At 46.3% G+C, this 23,145-nt stretch overlaps 1 protein-coding gene across 1 annotated transcript in view; it reads left to right on the top strand.

The window, feature by feature from the left end:
• The window catches only part of TERB1 (telomere repeat binding bouquet formation protein 1), a 643,822-nt gene that overhangs the window by 131,192 nt on the left and 489,485 nt on the right, over nt 1–23,145 (top strand). Inside the window, exons 7-9 of the mRNA XM_029608198.1 lie at nt 13,872–13,932; nt 14,044–14,159; nt 14,473–14,595. Of these exons, the coding sequence (XP_029464058.1) occupies nt 13,872–13,932; nt 14,044–14,159; nt 14,473–14,595 (300 nt within the window). The remainder of the gene's footprint in view (nt 1–13,871; nt 13,933–14,043; nt 14,160–14,472; nt 14,596–23,145) is intronic.

Below are 23,145 nucleotides of genomic sequence, written 5' to 3'. Positions count from 1 at the left end.
GCGCCGCTGTCTAAGCGGGTCCGCGGGTCTCCGGAGAGCCTCCCCCGCTCTCCTCTTCTGGGGTTCCGACCGTCCGTCTGAACCCCCTTTATTTGCTGTCCTACCTCTTTTCCTCTTGGAACGTTTATACTTCAAAATTTTCTGCAACAGGACTGCAAAATCTGAAGAAAATGAGGCCTCCGAATCCAAGGAGGCCTCATCCTGGCTCCGATCCCCCGGCGATGCAGCCCCCCTCGGAGGTCCCCCCCCCCGGGGTCCCGCTGCTGTGGAGACAGCGCCGGGGGCAATCCGCCATCTTCTACGGCCCTCCTCGTGGCCTCCCTCACGGTTTCCAAAATGGCCGCCGTTCCCGCGACGGGGAAGGCAGGAGCCGACGGGGAAGGCAGGGCTGATCCGTTCCCGCTAAGCGGGAACGGATCAGCCCTGCCTTCCCCGTCGGGTCCAGCGCGCGGCAGCGATCGCGCCGGCCGAGATCGGGCCCCCAGACCGACCTCGGACGGCCCCTCACCGCCCGAAATGCAGCTCGAGCAAACTTCTTCGCGAGACACCCGCGCGCGCGCCGAGCCGCACGCGCGGCACGTAGCCCCCCTCGGCATGCTTGCACCAGCTCGACTCGATGAGGAAAGAAGCCACCTAAAAACAAGAAAGTCAGCCCTGCTCTTCCCCCGAACGGCGAACAAGGCAAACAGTGAGGATGGCGAACCGGCAGAAAACAGACAAAAACAAAAGTAAATACAGTTCCTTTTTTTTTTTTTTCTTTTTCTACTTGCCGCTGAACCTGGTCCTGATCCTTCTGCTCCAGCGGGGGTGAGTGAACCGGGCTCCCCGGTGTCACCCCCGACGCTGCTGCCAGACAGGCCAGGTCCTCAACCCTCAGCAGCGGCCTCAACCAGGGGGGGATGGTCCCCTCAGAACCTTACAACCCCCCTGGGAGGCTCTCAGGACGAGGGCGACGCTTTCTTCTGATTCCTTTTCTTCTTCTTATAATTTATTTTATTATTTTTTTTTTTCAAACTCAAAAATCCCTGACTAGCTACCAACTACCCAGGGACCACCAGAGACTGTGGGTGAACCTGCCCCATCTGCTGGAGACAGAGAAAGACTGAGGAGCTGTGGGTGGCGCCTTACTATATGTGAGGGTGCTCCATCTGCTGGTGCGGAGTCACAACCCAGGTGTCTGGACTGATCCTGGTACGTACAGGGAACTAATTTTCCTTTTACTTATTAATTTTTATTTCATTCTTTATATTACTTATGTGTTCTTATGATTTTTATTCTTATTTTTTATTTTTATATATACATTTTAATTTAATTATTTATTTTGTATTGTTTACTTTTCCTTTTTAATTTTAATTTTTTACATTTTCTCTTAACACTTAATTTTTCATCTTTATTTTTAGTGGATACTTCCAGAAATTACACATTGTACTTGAGTACATACTCTAGATATTATTCAATTTAAAGGTAATGTTGACTCATACATCAATGTTTTCTTCTCTGTTCTTTATTTTAACATTCAACTTGTCGTCTCCTTTGTTCATTTGTTTTGAGATACAAAGTTTCTCATTGACTGTTCATCAGTTTATCTCAATATTATGCAATTCGTTTTACTTTATTTATATTATTGGGTTGTTTTTATTACTATTAAAGTCTATATTTATTGTATTTTGTAGAGCCCCTGATGCAGCCGTAAGAGTGAAACTCGGCCAGAGTCGGGCGGGTTCTGTTCTATTGAATAAATCTTCTTTCCAAGGCATCGGTCTTGTTTTTGTTTTTTTCACATCCGTGGCTACCCTAGACTGACTACCGCTTTGCTTTGTGGGTCCTGATTTAATCTTTGGGCTGCAGGGGCCAGCTCAGCTCTGACCTTGTGCTTCTTCCAGCAGGCAGGCTGCACTGCTCCTTCTAAGGCCACGCTGGCCATTCTAATTCCGGCAGGGTCATAACCTGCCAGCCATACTGCTAATTCCAGCGGGGCTATACTGCATTGGATGGCAGCTGCAGGCAACATCTTTTTCCCTTTTACACTGGTGGCGCTATGGCGACCTTCAGGTAATGGCGCCTATGGCCAAGGCTCTGGCTTCTTAGATGTTCATCAGATCCTCCTCTGATACTTAAAGGTGACTAATTAATTTCAGAAAACAGACTTTTTGTTTTATTCATCATATATTTTAAGGGAGTGGTAGCTTCAAAATCGTCATTGTCCAGGTGGACTAAGGAGATGATTTCTTCAGCATATTTTTTTTTTTTAATTGACAATTTTTATTGCTGTTAGAATCAAACATAGATGTACAGCATAAAGTGAGGCAAAACAGCCACCTATGGCATATGCCTAAGTGGAAAGTACTAAATAATTAGCATAAGAAAAACAAGCAACATTAGTAACGTAATTATCCCCAATTCCCCTCCCCCCCCTCATGCCAATCATAGTCCATCTACTCCGGATCGTCGGTGCACCATCCCATCCACCCGCGCCATTGAGGCAGTTCTTAAGGAGGTGGAGCATGGTACAAAGTCTTATACTGGTGTCGTGAAGGTGAGAGGTCTCCATGTGATGTATGGCTCCCAGGTATTATTGAATTTAGAGAGACGATGATATTTCAGCGCCGTGAGGCGATATAGAGTGCAAGTCCTATCCAAGCGATTTAGCAACTCACTAGGGGTGGGTGGTTTCGGTCTTTTCCAATGATAAGCAATCTCCATTTTTGTCGCTGTGCAGATTTGATATACTAGTTGTTGAGCGGAGGCCGTCAGATAGTCCCCTGGAGAGAATAGAAGCGCCTGCTCCATGGTAAGGTGGCAAGGAATCTGAAGAAGATCTGACAGTAACTGGGAGACATAGGTCCAAAGAGGCTTAATAAATTCACAGTCCCACCACATATGAATAAATGTCCCGACTTGGTGGCAATTCCTCCAGCAGTGTGGATCGAGCCGAGGGTAACAACGATGAAGTCTGACAGGTGTTAAGTGCCACCGGTATAAAATCTTGTAGTTGGCTTCGGTGATCCGAGTGGAGACATTGCCCCTGGAGACCTTGGAGAACAGAGTGATCCAATCCTCAGCATTGAAGGATTTCTGAAGGTCAGTTTCCCAGGCTATCATGTGCGCATGTTTAGTAAATGGGCGAGACAGTAGCTGTTGATAGATCTTGGAAATAAGTCCCCCGATGGCCTTGGAGGAGGTGCAATAGCCCTCGAACAAGGAGCGAGAGGGTGACATCAGACCTTTAGCCTGTGACTGAAGTACAAAGTGACGTATCTGCATGTACGGAAGAAATTCCTTACTGGGTAGCTGATAGATCTCTTGCAGGGTGGAAAAAGGAGTAGGCTGACCTTGGTGCATGACATGATGTAAACTGGTGATCCCCGCAGATTTCCAGTAATCGTAAGCTTTCGTGGGGATTCTTCAGCATATTTGCTGAAGAAGCTTGCTGCTCATTCCATAAAGGGTCAGACATTCTCATGGCCAGAGTCTACAGTGATCACTCTGGAGGACATTTTGAAAGGCGGCTGCTTGGTTGTCCTTATGTTCACTCATTAAACACAAAGAGGCAGATCTTCAAACGATACGCGAGCGCGTACTTTTGTTCGCGCAGCAGGCGCGAACAAAAGTACGCTGGATTTTATAAGATACGCGCGTAGCCACGCGTATCTTATAAAATCCGGGGTCGGCGCGCGCAAGGCTGCGCAAAATCGGCAGCCTGCACGCGCCGAGCCGCGCAGCCTACCTCCGTTCCCTCCGAGGCCGCTCCGATTTCGGAGCGGCCTCAGAGGGAACTTTCCTTCACCCTCCCCCCACCTTCCCCTCCCTTCCCCTACCTAACCCCCCCCCCCCGGCCCTATCTAAACCCCCCCTTACCTTTTAAGGGGGGGTTTAGATAGGGCCGGGGGGGGGGGTTAGGTAGGGGAAGGGGGGGGAAGGTGGGGGGGGGGCGCGCGCCGGCCGGCAGCTCCGCTCCGTCCTCTGGTCCCGGGGGCCACGTCATTTCGGGAACGCCCCCGGACACGCTCCCTCCCGCCCCTTTTCAAAAGCCCCAGGACTTATGCGCGTCCCGGGGCTTTACGCACGCCGGCGGCCTATGCAAAATAGGCACATCGGCGCGCGAGGGCCCTGCACGCGTAAATCCGGAAAGATTTACGCGCGCAGGCCTTTTAAAATCCACCCCAAAGGAAGGAGGTGTGAAACAAAATTAAACTTGTCCAAAGATTCCACGATGTTTGAATTTTAATTTAGTATGTATTCCACCATGTTTGAATTTCATGGTATCCAAGTAACAAATGCTGTCTTCTTCCCACTTTCATTAGAATGGACTTGGGTAGATCCAGATCTTTTGACCGTAATAGGTTTTTAATCTATTATGGAAAAAGAACTTTAGAACATTATCTTTATCAGAGATAAACTCGAAGGTAACCAACAAAATGTCTCTTTTTGTTCTATATTTAGATCTTCTTGTGACTTCAAAAGAAAATCTGAAATGTTCATGGCTCAGCATTCATTTTTTGATTTTCCAGATCATTTTTATCCTTATCTATCTGATCAAGTTTCTTCATCTTAAGATCTACACAGCTTAGAAGGAAGAAATTCCTAGCATTAAGAAAAGGAGTAATTGAAAAAGGTGGACAATTCATACTCAGATACTCTTGTAAATGTACAATTAAGATTAATGGCCAGAATTATCAGTTTTGGGACCCAGAGCAGTTGAGAGCACTACTGGGGAGAGAAGCAATGGCGGAGTAAATTAAATTAAGGGGGATTCCTTACCTTTTCCTTTTGTATTGTGTAATACTGTGTTAGTATAATCACTCATTTTCAGTATGCTTCTCTAAATTTTCTTTTAATATTAACAGAATATGAAACAAATTTAAGATTGCACTATTTCATTTCATGTTGTAAAAACATGTATCTATTTCTGTTTCTGTAAAATTTCATATTGCAAGATATACTTGTAATGTTAGTTAAAAATGTAATAAACAGAGAATTAAAAAAAAAAGAATTGACTTGGGTATGTCCCACTTTTCTGGACTGTCTAGCAGTATGATAAGGAAGGAGAAATTTAGTATTACCTTTTAATTTTCTTCCCTTGAATCATGCTAGACAAGTCCAGAATCCTCCCAGGAAGTCAGTGGCTGCATTATGTTGTCCTTGGCTGAGGATCCTCCAGGTGTAATGGAAAGTTCACAGGTTCTGTCTTTGGAGGGAAACCAATGATTTTCTGTATCTTCTTTTCCCTTTTGGAATTTGAGGGGGAATAAATTGGAGGGTTCCTCCTATTGTCCAAGGTTTTTCATAGTGGATTTATAGTTGATTCATGGGACGGGGGAGGGGGGGTGTCCACTCTATTGCTTTGACATAAGGATACTGGCAAGTGCCTAGACTGCACCTCTCCTTATAGACAGTGATGATGCCACTGAAGTGTTTATGGTTCTCTCTCTCCATCTGCTACCAGGGTGGCATAAACCCAAACATCTAATCTGATCTAGCAGGATTCAAGGAAACAAAATTAACAGGTAAGACTAAATGTCTCCATATTCGATTATATGTAATTACAAACTAGCTATGTCCTCAGTCTGGTTTTTTTTTTTTTTATTTCATATTCAGTGAGGTAGATATTCATAGCCTACATGGCTAAGTAACTTTCCCCATCGTTTATCTACATGCATTATGAAAAAGGGGTGCGTTTATGGAAATTTGTAAGTTACCGCACCATGAGAAAGAGAGAGAGAGAGAGACTATTTACAAGGACCTCAAGGTAGTTATGTATTTATAACTCTATAGGAGGGCGCCCTGATAGGTTGAAGTGCGGTGTTAATGGTAGTTTAGGGTTTAGGGATCAGTTTTGCATGTAGAATGAGATGTACGAACAACACAGTACACCTTGGTGAAGTTTTGACATAATTTGGAGTGATGAAAGTCTCCAAAATATGAAATTTCTACTATGCTCTTTCGCCCTAGCTTGATGGACTCTATAACAGGGTACCATCAAGCTAGGATGAGAGAGCATAGTACAAAAGTTCATGTTTCGGAGACTATTGCAAAAAGCTATCGCACAGCGCAATATGGCCCTTAATTTAACTAAAACCCGCCCAAAAATTTGCTTTTGCGCCATGCACTACTATACTTTTCACATGCGTGCATTAATGCGTTATCCCAGGACAAGCAGGATGATAGTCCTCACATATGGGTGACATCATCAGATGGAACCCTGATATGGAAACTTTTGGCTGGCACACTGAGCCCACTGAGCATGCCCAGCATGCCATGATATTCTCAGCCACAGGGGTCTCCCTTCAGTCTCTTTTTTTCCGCCTTTCTGTAAGCAAAGCAGATTAGGAGCTCTGGGAAATTTTCCCTCACTTTTTTCCTCAGGGAAGAAAACTTTTTCAGTCACAAAATAATTGCCATCGGGTCTCCCTTCGACATAGTTTCGGTGAGTACAATTTTTTAATCAATTTTCGGTTGATTCCAGTCACCCTCACTATCGGTATCCGCCGGTCATCGACCGTTATTTGGCCTAACTTTTTATCATGGCCTTCGGATTCAAAAAATGTCCAGATTGTAACCAGACTATGTCGATTACCGACCCCCACAATGTTTGTGTTTTGTGCCTGGGATCAGGCCACGATGTCCGGGCTTGTACAACCTGTGCCCAGATGACACCAAAGGGCAGGCGTGCCCGTTTGGACAAGATGGAGGAGTTGTTTAAGAAAACCCCATCGTCATACATCGACATCGTCTCCAAGAATAACACCTCCCACGGTCACAAAACATCGAGGAGAAAAAAGTACCGGTGATTGTCCGTCAATGACGCCATCGGCGTCCTCCATAGCATCTTCCTCGGCATCGAAGGAACATCAGGAAAAAGACGCCATCGACATCATTCCACTGACCCATTGGATGGAAAGACATAGCCATCGAAGGACATCGAGCCGATGCCCAAACGAGTCCGGGTACTGGAACCAACACGCCCTACCGTACCCGAGGAACCGAGGTGCTCTCCAGCGGGCTCGGTGTTAGAGACTGTGCCACCACGCTCAGTCGTGGAAGTGCCAGTAGCGCCAGTCTTACCTTCCTCAGTGACAGTGGACACAGTCCCAGTTTCCAGGGAAGAGGTGACTACCATGGTCCAGCAGGCCATCGTTGAGGCTTTTCAAAACTTCCAGCCTCCTTCCGTACCATCGGTACCGACACCGACCCCGGCATCGACATCGGATCCATCAATATTTCAGTCTTTGCTGAACAAAATCGACGCCTTGATCGGTATATTCCCTCCGGCACCAACGACGCCGGTACCACCAATGCAACCATCGACTCCATTGATGCCGACGCATCTACCGGTGACTCCTTCCATTCCGATCTCTGGTTCATTGGAGGAAGATGATAGGGACTCTCAGTCCCAGGGCCATCGGGCCTTCACTGTCATCAAATACCAGAAAAACCATCAATGTCAGTAAAAGATCCCTCTATGCCAATGAGTTCCGGTCCATCGGGTGACACCAGACATCAGTTCCCATCGAGGCCCATCGATTCTCCATCGATGCCTTCATTACCTCCTATGATGCCAAAACAGATTCCATCAAAATCTGCTTTTACGACAAAGCATCATCTATATCCAGATGATCCTGAATCACCTTATCATCCTCAGTATACTCCCTGGAAGGATGTGGATTCTGATACTGAGTCAGAAGAATTACAGTCTGAGCCTTCTCCACCAGAAGAGAGGAGAAAGTCCCCTCCTGAAGATTTGTCCTTTACAAATTTCATTAAGGAATTGGCGGACACGATTCCTTTCGAATTACTGACGGAGGAGGACACAAGACACAAGGCCCTCGAAGTTCTTCAATTTGTGGATGCACAAAAGGAGGTAATGGCAATCCCAATTCATGAAGTCATTTTAGAACTCCAACAAAGGATGTGGGAACATCCATGTTCAGTACAAGCTGTAAATCGGAGAACAGATGCCACACACCTGGTGCAACATGCTCCAGGTTTCCAAAAGCCCCAACTGCCTCATCACTCGGTAGTCGTTGAATCAGCTCAGAAAAAAGCCAGGAAACAAAAGCCTCACTCTTCTGTCCCACCAGGTAAAGAACAGAAGTTCTTAGATACCTTAGGAAGAAAGGTTTTTGAGGGATCCATGCTGGTATCTCGTATTGCAGTGTACCAGCTTTATATGACACAGTACCAAAGAAACTTGTGGAAACAAGTTCAAGGTACTGCCGATGATCTCCCTCAGCAACAACTGGCTTTGAACACACTCATTGCAAAGGGGCTGGAATCCGGTAAACATGAGGTACGGGCAGCTTATGATGCTTTTGAAACATCTACTCGCCTATCCGCATCAGCAATTAATGCAAGGAGGTGGGCTTGGCTTAAGGCCTCGGACCTCAGGCAAGAAGTCCAGGAAAGATTGGCAGATCTCCCTTGTACTGGAGACAATCTCTTCAGAGAAAAGATTCAGGCTACCGTCTCTCAGTTAAAGGATCACCACGAGACACTCCGCCAACTCTCCAAACTACCATCAGATCAGCCATCCTCCATAAGGAAATAAACTAGAAGGGACACCAGGAGACCCTTGTATAGACCTAGAAGATATTACCCACCTGCTTCATCAGTGCGTTCATACCGTCCACCACAAAGGGGACATGCACGCCAGCCAAAACAGCAAAAAACCCAACCCAACTGGTCCAGCAGCGGGTTTTTGAAGCCAATCAAGAGAACAGAGGTCTTTCCATCAATCCTATGCCCCATTTACCAGTAGGAGGTCAACTCTATCATTTCAAACACCAGTGGAGTCTTATTACAAAGGACCAGTGGGTATTAGCCATACTAAATCGGGGATACCGTCTAAAGTTCAAAACAATACCCCCGCATTCTCCACCCATTCCACTTTGGACAAACATGGTCATCACTCATCAACTCCAAGTAGAACTCTCTACTTTGCTGACTGCCAGGGCTATCGAACCAGTTCCCCGGTCTCAACAAGGAAAAGGGTTCTATTCCCGCTATTTCCTAATTCCAAAGAAAACAGGCGGCCTTCGCCCTATCTTAGACCTCCGCAATCTCAACAAATTTCTTCACAAAGAAAAACTTCGGATGGTATCCCTGGGAACCATCCTTCCATTGCTTCAACGGGGAGATTGGCTCTGTTCTCTAGATCTTCAAGACGCTTATGCACACATACCAATTTCCACACAACATCGCAAGTATCTACGATTCGTAGTGGGAAGAAATCATTACCAGTATAGAGTCCTACCATTCGGACTTGCCTCTGCTCCTTGAGTATTCACAAAATGTCTAGCAGTGGTTGCTGCACATCTAAGAAAAAACAGCATTCATGTTTTTCCATACCTAGACGATTGGCTAATCAGAAGTCCATCCAGGCAGGGAGCTCTGTCTGCCTTAAAAAGCACAATAATACTATTACACTCCCTGGGTTCTCTCATCAACTATCAAAAATCACACATAGAGCCCTCTCAACTCCTCACGTTCCTCGGAGCAGACATTGACACCACAGTGGTGAAAGCTTTTCTTCCAAACGACTGTGCCAACAATCTAGCACATTTGGGGGCGGATTTTAAAAGCCCTGCTCGCGTAAATCCGCCCAGATTTACGCGAGCAGGGCCTTGCGCGCCTATTTTCCATAGGCCTGCCGGCGCGCGCAGAGCCCCGGGACTCGCGTAAGTCCCGGGGTTTTTTGTCGGGGGCGGGGCCGATCGACGCAGCGTTTTGGGGGCGGGATGCGGCGTTTCGGGGGCGGGCCCGGGGGCGTGGTTTCGGCCCGGGGCAGTCAGGGGGCGTGGCTGCGCCCTCCAGAACTGCCCCCGGGTTGCGTCTCGGCGCGCCAGCAGCCCGCTGGCGCGCGTGGATTTACGTCTCCCTCCGGGAGGCGTAAATCCTTGGACAAAGGTAGGGGGGGTTTAGATAGGGCCGGGGGGGTGGGTTAGGTAGAGGAAGGGAGGGGAAGGTGAGGTGAGGGCGAAAGAGAGTTCCCTCCGAGGCCGCTCCGATTTCGGAGCGGCCTCGGAGGGAACGGAGGCAGGCTGCGCGGCTCAGCGTGTGCCAGCTGCCCAAAATCGGCAGCCTTGCGCGTGCCGATCCTGGATTTTAGCAGATACGCGCGGCTACGGGAGTATCTGCTAAAATCCAGCATACTTTTGTTTGCGACTGGTGCGCCAACAAAAGTACGCGAACGCGCATTGTTTTAAAATCTACCCCTTGGTGAACTCTATAACCCAATACCAGTTCACCTCTGCCCATCAACTTCTAGTGCTACTAGGACACATGGCCTCGACAGCACATGTTACCCCTATGGCGAAGTTAGCCATGAGAAGAACTCAATGGACTTTGAAATCTCAATGGCTACAAGCTTTCCAACCACTATCGTACACAATTCAGATCACCCACCAATTACGCCTATCGCTCCACTTGTGGACAAATCAAACTGCCTTGAAAGCTGGTCTCCCATTCCAACAGTCAACTCTGCAAGTCATCTTGACCACAGATGCCTCCAACTTGGGATGGGGAGCTCACATCAACAACCTTCAAACACAAGGGATGTGGACTACGCTAGAAATGAAGTGCCAGATAAACTTCTTAGAACTTCAGGCGATGCGATATGCCCTTTATGCCTTCAAAGACTGCCTCTCAAACAAGACTGTGCTGATACAAACGGACAACTCAGTAGCAATGTGGTACATAAACAGGTAGGCACAGGCTCTTATCTGCTCTTCCAGGAAGGGGTGCAGATTTGGGCTTGGGCTCTAGAGCACTCCATGTATCTCCGAGCAACTTATCTAGCGGACATACAAAACGTCCTAACGGATGATCTCAGTCGACATTTCCATCCCCATGAATGGTCTTTGGATCCACATGTAGCGAGCAAAATCTTCAACGCTGGGGTCACCCAACCATAGACCTCTTTGAATCCAAACTGAACCTCAAAGTGGAAAGGATCTGCTCCCTCCACGACCGTCGACAAGCATTCCCCAGAGACGCCTTTGCTGGCCCCTGGAACACAGGACTTCTATATGTGTATCCTCCAATCCTGCTCATAGCCAAAACTCTCGTGAAGCTACAACAGGACAGAGGAACAATGATCCTCATAGCCCCGTATTGGCCTCGACAAGTATGGTTTCCCATATTCCTCGACCTCTCGATCAGAGAACCAATTCGCCGGGGCACAGTGCCCAGTCTCGTAACTCAGAATCAGGGCAAGTTGCGTCATCCCAACCTGACAACTCTTGCCCTGACAGCTTGGATGTTGAAAGCTTAATTCTGCAACCACTTAATCTTTCAACGAAAGTCTCTAAAGTTCTCTTAGCTTCACGAAAGCCTTCCACACGTAAAGCTTACCACTTTAAGTGGACTAGATTTACCAAGTGGTGCACACAAAAAGCTTTTGACCCTTTCTCTTGCCTCACTCCTTCTTTATTAGATTACCTATGCCACCTTTCCGATTCTGGTCTCCAGACATCCTCGGTAAGGGTACACCTAAGTGCCATAGCGGCATACCACAAGGGCATAGGGGATGCGCCAACACCTAGTAAGTCGGTTTATGAGAGGCTTACTTCACCTTAAGCCTCCCATTCAACCACCGGTCACTGCATGGGACCTCAATATAGTACTAACGAGACTCATGCAGTCACTGTTCAAGCCTCTACATTCCTGTGATAAAAAATTTCTTACATGGAAAGTATTTTTCTTAGTAGCCATTACATCGGCTAGGAGGGTCAGCGAGTTACAAGCTCCCATCACATACTCACCCTACACAAGGTTCCTATATGACCGAGTAGTCCTTCGCACTCACCCCAAATTCCTACCAAAAGTGGTAACGGATTTTCACATCAATCAGTCAATAGTCCTGCCTACTTTCTTTCCAAGACCTCATTCTCACCAGAGAGAGAAAGTCTTACACACATTAGACTGTAAACATGCGCTAGCTTTTTACCTGAACTGCACGACGGTCCATAGGAAATCCACCCAACTCTGTTTCTTTTGACAAAAATAAACCAGGAGTTGCGGTAGGAAAACAGACTCTCTCCAACTGGCTAGCAGAATGTATCGAATTCTGTTATGAAAAAGCAAACATTCCTCTCCAGGGGCGAGTAAAAGCACATTCAGTAAGGGCTATGTCTACATCAGTAGTAGGGGTGTGAATCGTGTGATCGATCGTCTTAACGATCGATTTTGGCTGGGGGGGGAGGGAAATCTGATCGTCGTGTTTTGTTTTGTTTTTAAATCGTTAAAAATCGTAAATCAGGAGAGGGTGGGAAAACCGGCACACCAAAACAACCCTAAAACCCACCCCGACCCTTTAAAACAAATCCCCCACCCTCCCGAACCCCCCCAAAATGTTTTAAATTACCTGGGGTCCAGTGGGGAAGGGGTCCCGGCACGATCTCCCGCTCTCTGGCCATGGCTGCGTTAAGAGAAATGGCGCCGGTGGCCCTTTGCCCTTATCATGTGACAGGGCAAAGGTAGCGCCGGCGCCATTTTGGTTCCTGGCTCCCGACGTCACGCGTGCAGGAGATCGCTCCCGGACCCCCGCTGGACCCCCAGGGACTTTTGGCCAGCTTGGGGGGGCCTCCTGACCCCCACCAGACTTGCCAAAAGTCCAGCGGGGGTCCGGGAGCGACCTCCTGCACGCGGGCCGTATTGCCAATATTCAAAATGGCGCCGGCGCTACCTTTGCCCTCACTATGTCATACGGGCGACGTCGGGAGCGGAAGACGTCAGGGCAGACGCGGCGGTAACTTCGCTGGCGGCGATAAGATAAGACCCGTTATCGACACCAGTAGCGCGCCCAATAGTGCCACCTTTCACGGTGGCGCTATTGGATGCAAAAGCCAGCAGCGATAACACAGGGGTGGTGTGTTCACTACTGGCTTTCGCAGGCCCTCCCCTTACTTCGCCCCCCTTTACCGCGGGATTCAGTAAGCTGTGCGACATAAGAAAATCCAGGCCTTAGACAGATAACTTATCCGGATAAGGCTGAATATCACTACTTAGATAAGTTATCCAGCTAAATAGCGCCGCTCCAATCCACCCACTGCCCGCCTCCAAGTTTACCGGCTAGCAAGATAACTGGATAAGTGACTTATCCAGCTATCTAGTGGTTGCTGAACCTAATTGGATATTCAGCAGCCGCTGAACATAACTGGATATTCAGCGTTCACTAGATAACCGGTTATGTCCTACTTATCCAGCTATGCAGTATCTGAATATTAGGCCTAATTATGTTTTTTTCTGTTTATCAAGGCTTGTTTCCTTAGAGGTCTCATCAGATTTTGTCCTGAGCAGCCTCCATTGTTTTTCATTTTCTCCTGCAGTCTCTCCTGTATATATGCCAAGTACTGCAAGGATTCATTCTTACTTAGGACTTTTTGTAGTGCTATTGACTAATAAATGCAATTATAAGTGTACTACTGGGTTCTGTCCTTCCCCCACTATGTGCTGTTATCGCAAAGTTTTTTCAATTGTTATGGCCCTATATTTTTTATTGTTTTAAATTTCTTTTTATCTCCACCTCAGATGAAATAGCCAAGAGGGCTGTAGGTAGTCTCTTTCAAGACTTAATCTCAATACTATTTCTTTGGCTGTCAGGAATCACTGCAGTAGCAGCCATCTTTTCTTCCTCCGTGGGATCAAACACCAGCCCCATGTTTTTATTCATAAATAAACATTTATAGTTAGCAATCAGTAGCACTATTTATTCCTGATGGGAATATTATAAAAACTGAAGAATTGTTCTGATTTGTATTTTATTATGTTAAATTATTACATATTTATTTCTGTTGATGTATGATATGCTGAAGATGCTGAAATGCAGCAGAATAATGAATCTTTTTTATTGAAATGGTGAATGTTTACAGAGACTGGACAATCTCTTGCAAGAGAAACAGGCTGCATTAATATCTTGCTACAGCTATTTAGGTAAATACATAGCATTTTAATTTACATCTTAACAGTAAGAATAGGTGTAGATATACTAAAAACTTCTGACTTATGCTTTTGATTTTGTTTATCTTTTTTTTTTTTTAACAGAACAACTCTTTCACTGTCTGAAATGAATATGTCGCATGAAAACATTAACCAGTGTTACCAATTGTGGTCTTCTGTCTGTAGTGCTCTCTGTGCCTGTGCCAATAATCCCCAGAATGGTAATTTCAGCTTTGATTCTGCAGTAATTGTATTCAGTTTTATTTTTATTGTTTATTTATTTTATTTAAATAACTTTAATATACGGCTATTTGGAAAAGACCATCATAACGGTTCACAAATATTTAACATAATGTAACAAACCGCAAACAACATAAAAAGTCTAAAACCTCATTCTTACATTCTTTACAAAATAAAAAAATTGTTGAATATATGAAAATATTTGAAGAAAAAAATAGTAAATTTAAGAATTGTTTTCATTTTTGTATGCAAATATATGTGTACTTTACACATGGATATTTCTTTTACTTGCAGATGACAATCAGAAGACATGCTGTTTAGTATTTCCATATGCAAAAGACAGGCTGCAAAAATTTATGAGACCAGAATTTGTTCGCCCTATTTGTTCACTAGTTGGGCTCACAGTTGCAAATAATGGTATGTTCATAACTTTCGGTAATATGCAATCACATTTAAACTTTTCAGCATATATTGAAATCATCAGCTTGGTGCGCTGTGGCAGTCAAAAAAGCAAACAATGTTAGGAATTATTAGGAACGGAATGTTGAATAAAACGGAAAATGGCATAATGCCTCTATATTGCTCCATGGTGAGACCACACATTGAGTACTGTGTACAGTTCTGGTTGCCACATCTCAAAAAAGATATAGTTGCGATGGAGAAGGTACAGAGAAGGGTGACCAAAATGATAAAGGGGATGGAACAGCTCCCCTAGGAGGAAAGGCTAGAGCTGATCAGCTTGGAGAAGAGACGGCTGAAGGGGGATATGATAGAGGTCTTTAAAATCATGAGAGGCATAGAACGGGTAAATGTGAATCAGTTATTTATTCTTTTGGATAACAGAAGGACTAGGGGGCATGCCATGAAGTTAGCAAGTAGCACATTTAAAACTAATCGAAGAAAATTCTGTTTCCCTCAATGCACAATTAAGCTCTGGAATTTGTTGCCAGAGGATTTGGTTAGTGCAGTTAGGGTAGCTGGGTTTAAAAAAGTTTTGGATAAGAACATAACATAAGAAATGGACCCAAGAAACAAAATGGAAGCCAATCCAAATTGCTGATAAGCGAAGAAACAAAGGTGATCGGTGTAAAAGTAGCCTTTATAGGAATAAGCCCGACTCTGGCCGAGTTTCACTCCCACAGGAGCTGCCTCAGGGGCTGTTGAGGGCAAAAAATAACTCTTAACATTTAAAATAAAATACACTTACATATGTCACATAAATAAGTATAAATAAAGCAAAAATGACTATGTGCATATGTAATGAAACAAACAAAGATTATGTACACATATACTGACAACAATGACAAAAATGTGAGTGATACAAGTGTACACATATAGGGCTAGATTTTAAAATCTCTGCGCGCACCGGCGCACCTGTTTTGTATAGGCCGCCAGTGCGCGCAAAGCCCTGGGTCGCACGTAAGTCCCGGGGCTTCGTAAAAGGGATGGGAGGGGGCGTGTCCGGTGGTGTGTCGGCAGTCCGGGGGTATGTCCGGGGTCAGGGGGCAGGCCGGGGCAGGTCCGGGGGCGTGGTGATGGTTTGGGGGCAGGCCGGGAGGGCGGTCCCGAGTTCCCCGGTACTGCGGCCTGTGCCGGGGGATGCCGAGGCGGCGCGCGCAAGTTACGCCTGCTTCAAGCAGACGTAACTTACACAACAAAAGGTAGGGGGGGATTTAGGTAGGGCTGGGGGGTGGGGAAGGGAGGGGAAGGAGAGGGTACGCAGAAGGAAAGTTCCCTCTGAGGCTGCTCCGATTTCGGAGCGGCCTCGGAGGGAACGGAGGCAGGCTGCGTGGCTCGGCGTGTGCAGGCTGCCGATTTTGCACAGCCTTGCGTGCACCGACCCTGGATTTTATAAGATACGCGCGGCTACGTGCGTATCTTATAAAATCCGGCGTACTTTTATTCACGCCGGTTGCGCGAACAAAAGTACTCGCACGCATACTTATTTAAGATCTACCTGATAATGAATCAGATAAATCAAATGGTGTGCACATATTTTAATGACATGCAGGAATGCATAAACAAATAGTACCGTTTCTCATGAGAATCATGTGTAAGTGTAAGGAAAAGTGTGGGTATATTTGTATGTGTATTATCCTTGGTACAAAGGACTAAGACTCATAAATGAATGATAAGTAATTGAAGTACTTATACGTGCTGGGCACAGAGGACACTGACACACAGTAAAGGTAGGTTATCCCAGGACAAGCAGGATGCTAGTCCTCACATATGGGTGACGTCAGCAACGGAGTCCTAGTGCGGGAAAAACTTCTGTCAAAGTTTCTAGAAACTTTTGACTGGCAGCCTGAGGCTACTGAGCATGCCCAGCATGCCATGATACTCTGTGCCACAGGGGTCTCACTTCAGTCTTTGTTTTTTCGCGCCGCTGGACAGCAGCACGGATACCTGAGCCCTCTGAGTTTACCTCAGCAATACTTACTAGTTACACTCCTTCTTTCTCCCGTAAGGGGTCTCAAAGTTTCTCATTTTTTCTCATATCACCGGATGGTGAACTATTTTAGCGTTAAAAAACACTATTCAATTTTCTGTCATCGACGGCCGTCGATGTCAAAATGTCATCAGGATTCAAAAGATGCCCGACTTGCAACCGCACAATGTCGGTTACCGATCCGCACGAAGAGTGCGTTAGATGTCTCGGCGAAAAACATGACATTTCCTCTTGCGAGAAATGTCAAGAAATGACGCCAAAAGGCCGTAAGCTCCGCCAGGAAAAGATCCAACAGCTTTTCAGTTTACAACTGACTCCTTCTCTGGCCACTTCTTTGAAGTCTTCACTATCAGGAGTATCGAAAAAGGTATTGTTAAAAAAGTGCCGAACCGATGGTTCCGGAGATAAATCCTCTCCTACCCCATCGACATCGTCGATACGCTCGGCGGCAGACATAAGGCCTAGGCATAAACATCGCCACAGGCACGCCTCGGCCTCACCGTCAGGATCTGTCCGAGGAGAACCATTAGAGAAACGGCCTAAAATTACCATAGCCTTGATGCTGGAGGGGCCTACTCCGTCAACTCTTCTGCAACAGAAGGAGTCATCAATACCTCCACCGGTGACACCCTCTACATCGATACCGCAAGACTTCACAGCCTATATAAAAGAGGCAGTCTTACAGGTGATCAAGGAACACTTGCCGGTGCCTCCACCGATGCCAGCGACATCGCTGATGCCGGTGACGTCCACCTCAACATCGACGTCACCGATGCCGGTACAATCGGTACCGATGTCTATTCCATCGACGATGACATCGATTCCGGGACATCTCCCAATGCCAGGTACCGACCCGATGCCGGGCACCGTCCCGATGCCGGGCACCGACCCGATGCCGACAACCGTCCCGAGACCAGGTACTCACCTGATGCCGGCCGCTGTGTCGATGCCGCTCACTGCCATGTCTACCACCACCATAGCAGTGCAAAGCCCCGTCCAGCTTCCGGGTTCATTCTTGACTCCAGAATCCTTCCCGAGACCACAGAACACAGCTATTCATCAGGCGACAGCATCAACCATGATGCCCTCATCGATGCCCCCATTTTCATCGGGTACATCATCGATGTTTCCTGCGCCTTTTCATCCAGCATCGTCGTACATACGTGGTATTGGTACTGAACAGTCATTGAGAGGAAAGACACCGATATCATTGATGACAAAAACAAAATCTACGATGCCACTTCCGGCTGGAGTGGATGTATCATCTGAAGCAAGATTATACTCAGTGCTTCAGAAAAAATATCAAGATCTGCTGGATTCCTTACCTTCAAACCCGGTGGAAGAGGAGGCTTCTTCACAAGAACCCATCCCAGGGCCCTCTGGTGTACCTCCTCCACATCCAACTGGAAAACCAGGTCCACATACTCCAGATTATGACTCATGGAGTGACACACAGTCTGACACCTCAGAAACTTTTATGTCTGACCCGTCTCCTCCACATCCAAGAAAGCAGTCTCCACCAGAAGACCTTACTTTTTCCTCTTTTATCCAAGAAATGGCCGACTCTATCCCATTTAAGTTAGAGTCTGAGCAGGATCTACGCCACCAAACTCTTGAGGTGCTACAATTTGTAGATCCCCCCCCAAGCAAATCATGGCAATACTATCCATGATATTCTTCTCCAACTTCAGCAAAGAATGTGGGAACATCCTTGCTCTGTTCTTCCCATCAATAAAAGAATGGACTCCACCTATTTAGTCCAACCTGCACCGGGTTTCCAAAAATCCCAACTCCCACATTCTTCTGTAGTTGTAGAGTCAGCACAGAAGAAAGCGAAAAGATCCAGGGAAAGATAATAGGTTCTTGGACACTTTTGGACGTAAGGTATTTCAAGGTGCAATCCTCAACTCTAGAATTGCAGCCTACCAATTGTACATCACACAGTACCAAAGGAACCTATGGAAGCAGATGGAGGAATTTATACCATCTTTACCCCAGGAATTCAGAGAGCCAGCACAAAATCTAATTCATAAAGCTTTTGAGGCGGGGAAGCATGAAGTGAGAGCTGCCTATGACTCATTTGAGACAGCCTCAAGGGTGGCAGCTTCTGGTATAAGCGCTAGGAGGTGGGCCTGGCTAAAAGCATCAGACCTCAGGACAGAGGTCCAAGAAAAATTAGTAGACTTACCCTGCGCAGGAGACAACTTATTTGGAACAAAAGTTCAGGAAGCGGTCTCTCAACTAAAGGACCATACTGAGACATTAAGGCAGTTATCTTCCATGCCTCATGATACCACTACCCACACTGCACATCGGTCCCAGTGGAGGGATATTCGAAGGCCCTATTACCGTCCTAAAAGATATTATCCTCCTGCAACTAGGCCTCGCCAGGCAAGATCCCAGCACAGGCCACAACCTTGCCAACAAAGAACAACCAGACCTGCACCTGCCACTCAAACCGGTCCCCCGGCTGGTTTTTGAAAACATCTCCAGAGAACTCAGCCAATCCCTGAATCCTCAGCCAGAGCTCCCTGTGGGGGGAAGATTATCCAACTTTTACAACACATGGAAAACTATAACAACGGATCAATAGGTTCTTTCCATCATATCTCACGGGTACAAGCTCAATTTCCTAGCAGTACCTACAGAACTTCAAGCACCTCGGATTCCTCCCAACAGAAATCACATTATTCAACTTCAAATAGAATTATCCACCCTTTTGAAATCCAGGGCCATAGAATTAGTGCCCCAATCTCAGCAGGGCAGAAGATTCTACTCTCGATATTTCCTCATTCCAAAGAAAACAGGAGGCCTACGGCCCATCCTAGACCTCAGAAATCTAAACAAATTTCTAAAAAAGGAAAAGTTCAGAATGGTCTCGCTAGGCACTATGCTTCACTTCTCCAAAAAGAAGATTGGCTTTGTTCTCTGGACCTTCAAGACGCATACGCTCACATCCCAATATTTCCTCCTCACCGCAAGTACCTGCGCTTCATGGTGGGTCATCAACATTTCCAATACAGAGTACTTCCCTTCGGACTCATCTCTGCTCCCAGAGTATTCAAAAATGTCTGGCAGTAATAGCAGCACACTTACACAAGCAAGGTGTTCATGTCTTCCCATACTTAGACGACTGGCTCATCAGAAGTCAATCTCAACAAGGAGCAATAACTTCTCTCAACCAGACAATTGTTCTACTTCACTCCATGGATTTCTCATCAATTACCAAAAGTCCCATCTCACACCGTCTCACCTGCTCCAATTCATAGGAGCAGAGCTGAACACCATCCTTGCAAAGGCTTTTCTACCCGAGGATCGAGCAGAAACATTGGCCTTACTAGCAAATTCCATTCTCTCAAACACGCAGGCAACAGCTCATCAGTTTCTAACCTTACTAGGCCACATGGCCTCCACAGTTCATGTCACTCCTATGGCGAGACTAGCCATGAGAGTAACCCAATGGACTTTAAGATCACAATGGATCCTAGCCATTCAACCACTGCATTCTCCAATTCAAGTAATCCACCAACTATGTTCTTCTCTCCTTTGGTGGGCGAACAAGGACAACTTGCGCAAGGGCCTACCCTTCCAACAACCAGTCCCACAGATTACTTTAACTACAAATGCATCCACCTTGGGTTGGGGAGCCCACATAGACAATCTCCAAACTCAAGGAACTTGGACAAAGCTCGAAGCAACATTTCAAATCAATTTCCTGGAACTTCGAGCTATACGTTATGCGCTGCATGCGTTCAAGGACTGCCTTTCACACAAGACTGTTCTGATCCAAACAGACAACACAGTAGCCATGTGGTACATCAACAAACAAGGAGGTACGGGCTCGTATCTCTTTTGTGAAGAAGCTGCACAGATTTGGGGATGGGCCCTGAACCACTCAATGTTCCTCCGGGCCACTTATCTGGCAGGCATACACAATGTAGTAGCAGATCGACTCAGTCGTCATTTCCAACCACACGAGTCGTCTCTGGATCCTTCAGTAGCGACCAAGATATTCCAACGTTGGGGACATCCAACAATAGACCTCTTTGCGTCACATCTGAATCACAAAGTGGACAAGTTCTGTTTTCTACGCACGCACAAGAACCAGACAGCCAAGGACGCCTTCGCTCGCCCTTGGAACTCAGGCCTACTATATGCGTATCGTCCGATACCGCTCATAACCAAGACTCTAGTGAAGCTACAACAGGACAAGGGGTCCATGATACTCATAGCCCCATATTGGCCTCGACAAGTATGGTTTCCCACACTTCTAGACCTCTCAGTCAGGGATCCAATTCGCCTGGGAGTAGCTCCCACTCTCATAACTCAGGATCAGGGTCGGTTGCGCCATCCCAACCTCCAGTCCCTATCCCTCACAGCATGGATGTTGAAAGCTTAATCTTACAACCACTTAATCTTTCAACTCATATCTCCCAAGTGCTTATAGCTTCACATAAACCTTCCACTCGAAAGAATTACGCTTCCAAATGGAAAAGATTCACCTTGTGGTGCAAGCAAAACAACATTGATCCCTTCACTTGCACCATTACCTCGCTACTGGACTACTTATACCATCTTTCAGACTCTGGTCTTCAGACTTCATCTGTAAGAGTCCATTTGAGTGCAATCTCTGCTTACCATAACAAGGTGGGAGATGCACCAATTTCCACACAACCTCTCGTCAGCAGATTTATGAGAGGCTTAGCTCAACTCAAACCACCAATTCGACCTCCAGTCATAGAATGGGACTTGAATCTGGTATTAACAAGACTTATGCGTTCTCCTTTCGAACCCATAGACTCCTGTGATCTTAAATTTCTCACATGGAAGACTACCTTCCTCATAGCCATTACTTCAGCTAGAAGAGTTAGTGAATTACAAGCACTAGTCACGTATGCACCCTACACAAAGTTCCTACATGACAGAGTGGTCCTCCATACGCATCCAAAATTCCTTCCCAAAGTAGTCACAGAATTCCACTTGAATCAATCCATAGTTTTACCCACATTCTTTCCAAGACCTCACTCACATCAAGGAGAATCAGACTTACATACCTTGGACTGTAAACGTGCGCTATCCTTTTACTTAAACCGCACTGAAATACACAGAAAATCAAATCAGCTTTTTGTTTCCTATTATCCAAACAAACCGGGTAAAGCAGTGGGTAAACATACTCTATCCAACTGGCTAGCAGATTGCATACAGTTTTGCTATGAAAAAGCAGGCCTTCCTCTCCAAGGACAAGTAAAGGCACTCTCCATAAGAGCAATGTCAACCTCAGTAGCACACTTCCGTTCAGTGCCAATCCTTGACATATGTAAAGCAGCAACATGGACTTCTCTTCACACTTTTGCAGTTCATTACTGCTTGGACAAGCAAGGAAGACAAGATTCGGCCTATGGACAATCTGTCTTAAAGAACTTGTTTCCAGTATAATCCCAACTCCTTCTACAACCAATCTGCTGTGATCTTCAGCTGACTCATTTCCACAACAACACATCACTGTTGCCTTCATATTAAATGACTCAGCCTCTAGCTTGCTAATCACCCATATGTGAGGACTAGCATCCTGCTTGTCCTGGGATAAAGCAAAATTGCTTACCTTGTAATAGGTGTTATCCCAGGACAGCAGGATATAGTCCTCATAAACCCACCCGCCACCCCGCGGAGTTGGGCCTTCTTATTTTTCTAAATTTATTTTGCTAACGCTTATTGCTACATACGAGACTGAAGTGAGACCCCTGTCGCACAGAGTATCATGGCATGCTGGGCATGCTCAGTAGCCTCAGGATGCCAGTCAAAAGTTTCTAGAAACTTTGAAAGAAGTTTTTCCCACACTAGGGCTCCGTTGCTGACGTCACCCATATGTGAGGATTACATCCTGCTGTCCTGGGATAACACCTATTACAAGGTAAGCAATTTTGCTTTATGGTCGGAAAACAAAAAATACAAGTACCTATCGTTGGTGAGTATCTTCGATTGTGAAAGATACAGTAAGCAGTCAAAAATGTTATTCAATCCAGACAGAGCAACTTGGTGTTGTGATCTATTAGAAAGAAAAAACCAAAGTATCAACCAGTCTACAGTTAAAAATGGATGAAGATAAGAGGATAAAAACAAAATGGATAAAAACAAAAATGGAAAGAATAAAAAGAACCTCAATAAAACTTAAAAACAAAGGGTAGGCGGGGGTTTAGATAGGGCCGGAGGGGTGGGTTAGGTAGGGGAAGGGAGGGGAAGGTGCGGGGGGGTGGAAAGAAAGTTCCCTCCGAGGCCGCTCCGATTTCGGAGCGGCCTCGGAGGGAACAGGCAGCGCGAGCCCGGCTCAGTGCGCGCAAGTTGCACAAATGTGCACCCCCTTGCGCGCGCCGACCCCGGATTTTATAAGATATGTGCGGCTACGCGCGTATCTTATAAAATCTAGCGTACTTTTGTTCGCGCCTGGTGCGCGAACAAAAGTACGCGCTTGCGCAAAATTATAAAATCTACCCCATAGTGTGCAACCTTAAAAAAGTGGA

The sequence above is a fragment of the Rhinatrema bivittatum genome, chromosome 7 (genome assembly GCF_901001135.1).
Source record: "Rhinatrema bivittatum chromosome 7, aRhiBiv1.1, whole genome shotgun sequence".
NCBI classification, from domain to species: Eukaryota; Metazoa; Chordata; class Amphibia; order Gymnophiona; family Rhinatrematidae; genus Rhinatrema; species Rhinatrema bivittatum.
This window is presented reverse-complemented; position numbering and strand designations above follow the sequence as displayed.